Here is a 7,143-nt window from a genome sequence, read left to right as displayed (position 1 = left end):
GGTAAATGGACTGTATTTACATAAGGCTTTCCAGTATTATTGACATGTACTAATAGCAGTCTTCAGATATCCAGCTGGCCAAAGGAGGAGATGTGTGCCACTGATGTCAAAATCTCCTCAAAATGCATTGAGGGTTCCACCCAAAGTCGAGCACTTAGACGATGAACGAGCAAAGAAGAGATGGAGGGAGAGGATCAGTCAATCTATTCGCTGCTTGTGAAGCCGAAAGTGATACAGGTTCAGACTTTGACAGTGTGTTAGGGGCCCTGAGGACATGGCCGATGTGTGCACATCAAGTTAAGACAAGTGGAAAGTCATAGACAGCTGCTTGCCAACGAATGGATACAGAGATCCTCCAACCAAAAGAGTCAGCTGGGAAACAATAACAAATGTCATGGGAGTAGATGAACAGTTTTGTCCAACCGTGATCTGATAACCTCTGTGTGGACCCAAGAAACGTTTAAAGACTTCAAATGTGTCATTCCTCTCCACAGACAGTTGGTACTGAGATGAAGGGAGGAAACAGAAAAGAGGAGATAGACATGAAGAACAGAACTCTTCCCAACTGGTTTGTGTGATGTATTTGTTATCTCCAGCAGAGAGACCGGATATGAAAGATAAAAAAAAAGATGAATAGAGTAAAAAAGTATGAAGGAGAGGAGGATGCTGGACGAGACAGGAGAATGTGCCACTGGACTGGAGGCGGGACATGTGGAGGTGCAGCGCGGCTGTCAGTCTGGAAGTTGGCTGTAAGTCAGTGTCGTGCAGCGGTGGGGGAGGAGGGACTGTAGGACGCTCTCGGATGGGACACGATGACACTTTAAAGCGGACACCGTGTCTGCTCAGCCCCGTGCGTTACGCGTCCAGAAGCTGGGAAGCGTTTCCACGTCAGGTAGGACAACCCAGGCCTCGCTCGAGCTCCGCGGAGCCGCCGGGTGCTCGTACACGTCAGCAGCTCCAGACAGCGGCAGCATTCATGTGTTCGCAGGCACCGCAGAGCTCAGCTCTCCGCAGGGGAAACAGACATGGCTCTGAAGCCGAGGAGGCCGTGGACCACCGTGATTTTTGGCGTTTTCCTGGGATTCACTGCGTCCTCGTGGCTCATCGTGCCTCAGGTGCTGGAGAGCAAAAGGAAGAAGTCCCCCGCGTGTTACTACAGAGACTCCTCCATCGGTAACGGTCCAGTCGACGTCCTCGGTAACGGCGCGGCTAGCAAAGCCCGGGACAGCCCGCAGCTAAGTCCGGGCGAGGACTTCGTCTTGAGTCGGGGAAACAGCAGCGGGGACACCGGGAGAGCCGTCGGCACACCGAGGCGGTTCCTCTACGTCGGTGTGATGACAGCCAAGAAGTATCTGGGCTCCCGCGCCGTCGCCGCGTACCGGACCTGGACGAGTTCCGTACCCGGGACGGTGGAGTTCTTCTCCAGCACCGGCTCCGGGGCGATCCACCTGCCCGCCCCCGTCCCGGTGGTTTCCCTGGCCGGTGTGGACGACTCGTACCCGCCACAGAAGAAGTCATTCATGATGCTCAAGTACATCCACGACCACTACCTGGATAAATACGAGTGGTTCATGCGAGCGGATGATGATGTTTATATAAAAGGTGACTATTCTGAGAATGCAGCTATTTCTGGCAATAAGATGAGATCAAACTTTATTTATCCCGAAGGAAACTCTTGTGCCAGCTTGCTCCTAGATGACAGTACACAACGATATATAATGTAATAGAGTGCAGTGACAGAAGTCCAACATAGAAGTGACAGATAAAAACTAAACTAAAACTATACGTGTATTGTAAAAGGAGCATATATATTGAAGTATTGCACATGCTATTGAATTAATATTACGATTGACAAAAACTGTAAGATAACACAAATTGCACGTGAATGGACACTGTGTGTGTGTGGGGGGAGGTATGGAAGTAAGGTTTGAAGATTGATATTTATAATGGGACATTATGTTGTTATAGTCTAAAATAAATGAACGTTTGCAGATCATGTGAAATAAAGGGGTTCCTATTTTATTGACACCAAGCCAAGCCCTGATCGCTACCTTATTTAACTCACCTTAAATGTCTAATCTGTCTAATCTTAAATAACTGATGACCTGACCCTGACCTTAGAAGCAGGGCGGATTTAACAGGTATCAGGTAAAGCCCTCACTTCCTAATGGGTCAAATCTTTAGGGACATGGTAAAGGAGGTCCCAGGATGTTTATCCCTAAATGTGTTCAAGCAAATCACCGCAAACACACAGTCAGGGCTCATGCAAAGGTGGTCATCTTTTTTGTAGCTTTTGACATTAATTGTGGGAATATGGCCACAAGAGGCTCCAGAAACATGAGCAGTCAGACAGCTGAGCAGGTTGGAAACAAAGCAGCAGGTTAGACACACACACACACACACACACACACACACACACACACACACACACACACACACACTGTTTAGTCCATCACAGACTCCTTCAACTGCAGCTCTCCTGATATAGGCTACTCACTGTACACACAGGAAGGAACTATTATTACCAATATTTAAAGGGAGTTAAATTCAGTTTTACCTCATAAACATTTAGTTAGTTTCCAACCTGTGTGGTCGTCTGACTGCTGGGGTTCTTATCCTGTCACACTTTGTTGTAGTGACGTTCCCAGATCTCCGTAGTTAATTTAGTGTTACCGTAGTTAATCAAATTGATGGCTTTGTTAATGATTGATTGACAATATCTAGGAATAGGGCCTTAGTTATTTTTCAGTACTAAATGTCTATTGAAGTAGTTAAACCTGTTGAACACTTTAAATTGACAGTTAATGATTAATAATAATTTCAGAACATTCAGTATAGGCAGGTTTACTTTTTTTCCCCGATGAAAAAAGACTGTTTGTAGGTCAGACCATAGAGAAAGTCCACCTTATTCTTACTGCTCCTAAAATGGATGAATTAATCAAAGAAACATGAGCTGTGGTTTTGGAAGGGAACCCCTAGTGGCTCTACTCTTATTTTCTTTGTAAGCGTGGGACTTTAATCCCAGTGTATTCTAATAAGTTATGTTCATGTGTGACAAATGTTTCAGCAACAGTATTTTGTGGTGTATTATATCGTGTATATCCATGTGAGAGGGACGTTTGCATGCAAATGGCTCAATAAATAAATAAATATTTCTAGGATAAGATAATTTTGTTAGTTTGAACTAGTTTTATTTTGTAGAAAGATGTGCTTATACTGAGCAAAGTAATTTAAACATATCCAGCCTTATCCAGCCCAGGATGACGTGTTGTCAAAAAGCCCATTTTAATTTGTCACTCCTCACCCTTTTCCAGGTGAGAAGCTAGAGCTGTTCCTGCGCTCACTGAACAGCAGCAAGCCCCTTTACCTTGGCCAGACGGGCCTCGGTATGGCTGAGGAGCTGGGCAAGTTGGCCCTAGAGCCCGGAGAGAACTTCTGCATGGGAGGCCCTGGGATGATCTTCAGTCGAGAGGTGCTGCGCAGGATGGTCCCTCACATCAGTACCTGTCTGAGGGAGATGTATACCACCCATGAGGATGTGGAAGTGGGCCGCTGTGTGCGTCGCTTTGGTGGAACACAGTGTGTGTGGTCGTATGAGGTATGGATTGAGCCAGTGTTCTTTCTGTTCTATCAGGCTCATGGAATACGAGTGTGTATTTAGTGACGGTGGGTGTTTTTGATCAGTTCTGTGGGATTCAGATATTAATAATGGTGATCTTTAATTTTCCAAAGTAACCAAGCACTTTGTACTGGGGTGGCAACACTTTTGTATTTTTCTTAGGACTACTACAAGGAGAATCCTAAAGCAAAAAAAAACCTCCCACAGATGTTAGTTTCCAAAATCTAGCACAGTGTAGGGCGTGTATACTGGGTGACATGCTGTGTATGTGTTTTAATGTGCATCAAATACTACAACAGAACTAATTGACCTTTTGACACCTCACTGACGACTGTTATGGAGAGAGATGCTTTGTGGCTGTGTTTTACTGCTGTTGATGACTGTACATGGCACATGCTCTTATCCTTATTTTTCCCATCTCCTGAAAAGTGAATATTAGCAGATGTAAAACAAATGCATTGAGTGACAGAAACAGGAAAAACAAGTTTAGCTCTATTTGTATATGTCCTTGGAGTTTTCATTTGTGAGCCTGTGTAACTGTTGCTGTTGCTGTTGTGTGCAGCACATCTGCAATGAAAAAGAGCTTTGATTAAACAGAGGTCATCTGTTTATCAGAGTTATCAACTTGTAAAATGGCACAAGTAGTCATGAGTGTTTTTGGAAATTGTGCCTGGAAATCCCCCATGCTCATGGTGTTCAAACTCTTTTCACAGATGCAGCAGCTCTTCTATGAAAACTATGAACACAACAAGAAAGGTTTCATTGAAGAACTTCACAGTAGCAAGATCCACAATGCCATTACACTGCACCCCAACAAAAAGCCAGCCTACCAGTACCGTCTGCACAGCTTCACGCTGAGCCGTAAGATCTCTGAGCTTCGTTATCGCACCATCCTGCTCCACCGTGACGGTCTGATTATGAGTTACCTGAGTGATACGGAAGTGCTGTGGGAGGATCAACAACTGGGTCCGCCACCTTCCTACATGCGCTATCAGCCCAATGAGAGAAATGATGTCATTGAGTGGGATTTCCTGACAGGACGCCACATTTATTCTGCTGTTGAGAACAAGATTGTGCGGCAAAGCATTGGGAACTTGCTTTGGACTGCACTAGAAGACATTATTCTACAGGTCATGGAAATGATTAATACGAATTCAAAAACACGTGGCCGTATAATTGACTTTAAAGAGATTCAATATGGCTACTACAGGGTGGATCCAATGCATGGGGCTGAATACATCTTAGATTTACTGCTGCTGTACAAGAAACATAAGGGACGCAAAATCACAGTGCCTGTGAGGCGGCACGCTTACCTTCAGCAGCCCTTTAGCAAACCCTTCTTTTCTGAAACTGAAGAGTTGGATGTGGTTGAACTGGTGGCTGCCATCAACTCTGAATCCCAATCCCTGTCCTTCCTGTCCAACTCCCTGAAGTTCTTGTCCCCCTTCCAGTTCTATGAATCAACCAGGGAAATGTGGAAGCAAAGCCAGAGGAAGGTCAACATTGTCGTTCCATTGTCTGGTCGCTACGACACCTTTGTCCACTTTATGGAGAACTTTGAGAAGGTCTGTTTGATAACCAAACAAAATGTTAAGCTCTCTGTTGTCCTTGTGGACAGTGAGAGCAATCAGAACAGTGGAAAACATTTTCAGTTAATCAATGACTACTATAGGAAGTATCCCACAGCGGACCTCTCTATAATCCCCGTCCCAGGCAACTTTTCCCGAGGCCTGGCTCTGGAGCTGGGCTCCTCAAAGCTTGATAACGACACCTTGCTGTTCTTCTGTGATGTTGATCTTATATTTAGTGGCGATGCCTTGCAGCGCTGCAGAGACAACACTGTCCAAGGGAGACAGGTCTATTTCCCTGTTGTCTTTAGTCAGTACAACCCCAAGATAGTGTATGCTGAGAAGTCCCACAGAGAAAACCAATTTGTGCTCACCAAGAAAAGTGGTTTCTGGAGAGATTATGGTTTTGGAATCACGTGTGTTTTCAAGAGTGATTTGCTCAAAGCTGGAGGTTTCGACACCTCAATCCTCGGCTGGGGATTGGAAGATGTGGACTTGTTCACAAAAGTAATAAATTCTGGATTAAAGGTGTTGCGCAGTCAGGACCCCGGAATTTTCCACATTTATCATCCTGTCCACTGCAACACAAGTCTGGAGCAAAAACAATACAAAATGTGCCTTGGGTCAAAAGCAAGTACGTTTGCGTCGACAATACAGTTGGCAGAGCTGTGGCTGGAGAAGCATGTAGAAATAGGTTATAACAGAACCTCATCCTGACATTCAAGACCCGTGGGACCCGATGTAAGTTTACCTCTCATCTGCTTGAATGCAGACAGCCATGGACTGTGTGTCTTGTAATGAGACTGTGGATCACGAGTAAAAACAGGTGGACCAATTAAAACTCTGCAGGACCCCAATCCAGACCGACCTGACAGAAGCTAGAATCTGTTACGAATGGATCTAGATGTAATCGTACAAGAACAGAACTGAGTCCAAGAATGCTGCTGTAAATTAGTCAGACAACGGTGTCCATCCAGCTGGGAAAACCGCAGACTGAATAAAATTTGGCTGTGATTTGGTACATTGGAAAATGTACAATTTACTTCAGTATTACATATTTAGGGTTTTGGGTTTGATTTTACCTTGTAAATGCCAAGCTATGTGGTTTAAAAAATGACAATGACCCAAAGAACAATCACCGAAAATACCTGAATAATGGTTTAAAATTCGAAATAACGACAGGAAATTAAATGAAATATTATATATATGTATATGTATATATTTTTAATTCAAATAATTACTATGTTGATGGTTTTACACAAAGTGCTACTTATTCACTACTTACTTAATTACTGCGTTGCAGGTTTCAGTATACTGCAGAGTCACCATCTGCAACTCAGCTAATCTATGAATCTAATACTCTGTTACTCTGCTAATCATGTGTGAAGCCAGGTGGAATGTGGACGGCAGCTGTCCCGCAAGCAGCAGCATCAGCTGCTGTGTGTGTGTGTGTGCGTGTGTGTGAGAGCGATAATTGCATATTATTATATACGCTTTTTACATCGCCATAGTTATTATGATGTTTACATGTCTTCCTCAGGACCACGTCTTATCAGTGCACTGCAGCCTGATGCCATACCCACATGCTTATAGGTAAAAGGAACAATCTGCTAAATAATAGTTGGAGAAAATTGGCAAAACTGCTTTGAATGAGACTGGCTCTGGTACTGTCACCAATTAATAAAGAAAATGTGTCATGAGTGCAGTAGCCGTTTTTAGACTTCTGGATTTCAGTAATCTTATTTTTTCAGCAATACAAACACATTCATGATATTGATGTTAAAACAAGTAAAGTGTTGGTTAGCTTTAATGATTCACAGCACTAGAATCTATACTTGCATTTGTTATATAAGTGGGTTACAATCACCAAAGAAAGAGATGGAGACATTCTCACAACAACCTCATAATTACAAGATACTTATCTCAAATGTATTGCATCCACCTATTATAATAATA

The 7,143-nt window shown here is 43.8% G+C and overlaps 1 protein-coding gene across 1 annotated transcript; it reads left to right on the top strand.

Annotated features, from left to right (window-relative positions):
- The first annotated feature begins 714 nt into the window (after positions 1-714).
- Positions 715-6,887, top strand: chsy3 (chondroitin sulfate synthase 3). Its single transcript, XM_035184274.2, has 3 exons — positions 715-1,602; positions 3,315-3,598; positions 4,333-6,887. The coding sequence occupies exons 1-3, from the start codon at positions 1,026-1,028 to the stop codon at positions 5,902-5,904; spliced, it is 2,433 nt and encodes an 810-aa protein (XP_035040165.1). The 5' UTR covers positions 715-1,025; the 3' UTR covers positions 5,905-6,887.
- The last annotated feature ends 256 nt before the right edge of the window (positions 6,888-7,143 follow it).

This window comes from Hippoglossus stenolepis, chromosome 18 (genome assembly GCF_022539355.2).
Source record: "Hippoglossus stenolepis isolate QCI-W04-F060 chromosome 18, HSTE1.2, whole genome shotgun sequence".
Lineage (NCBI taxonomy): Eukaryota > Metazoa > Chordata > Actinopteri > Pleuronectiformes > Pleuronectidae > Hippoglossus > Hippoglossus stenolepis.
Note: the sequence above shows the minus strand (reverse complement) of the source record. Positions and strands in the feature narration are given on the sequence as shown.

Bases quoted from the DNA above. Each gene is read 5' to 3' on its own strand.
- chsy3 (XM_035184274.2), top strand. From the start codon at position 1,026: ATGGCTCTGAAGCCGAGGAGGCCGTGGACCACCGTGATTTTTGGCGTT. The intron at 1,603-3,314 runs GTGACTATTCTG...ACCCTTTTCCAG, and splicing joins TGATGATGTTTATATAAAAG to GTGAGAAGCTAGAGCTGTTC. The intron at 3,599-4,332 runs GTATGGATTGAG...CTCTTTTCACAG, and splicing joins AGTGTGTGTGGTCGTATGAG to ATGCAGCAGCTCTTCTATGA.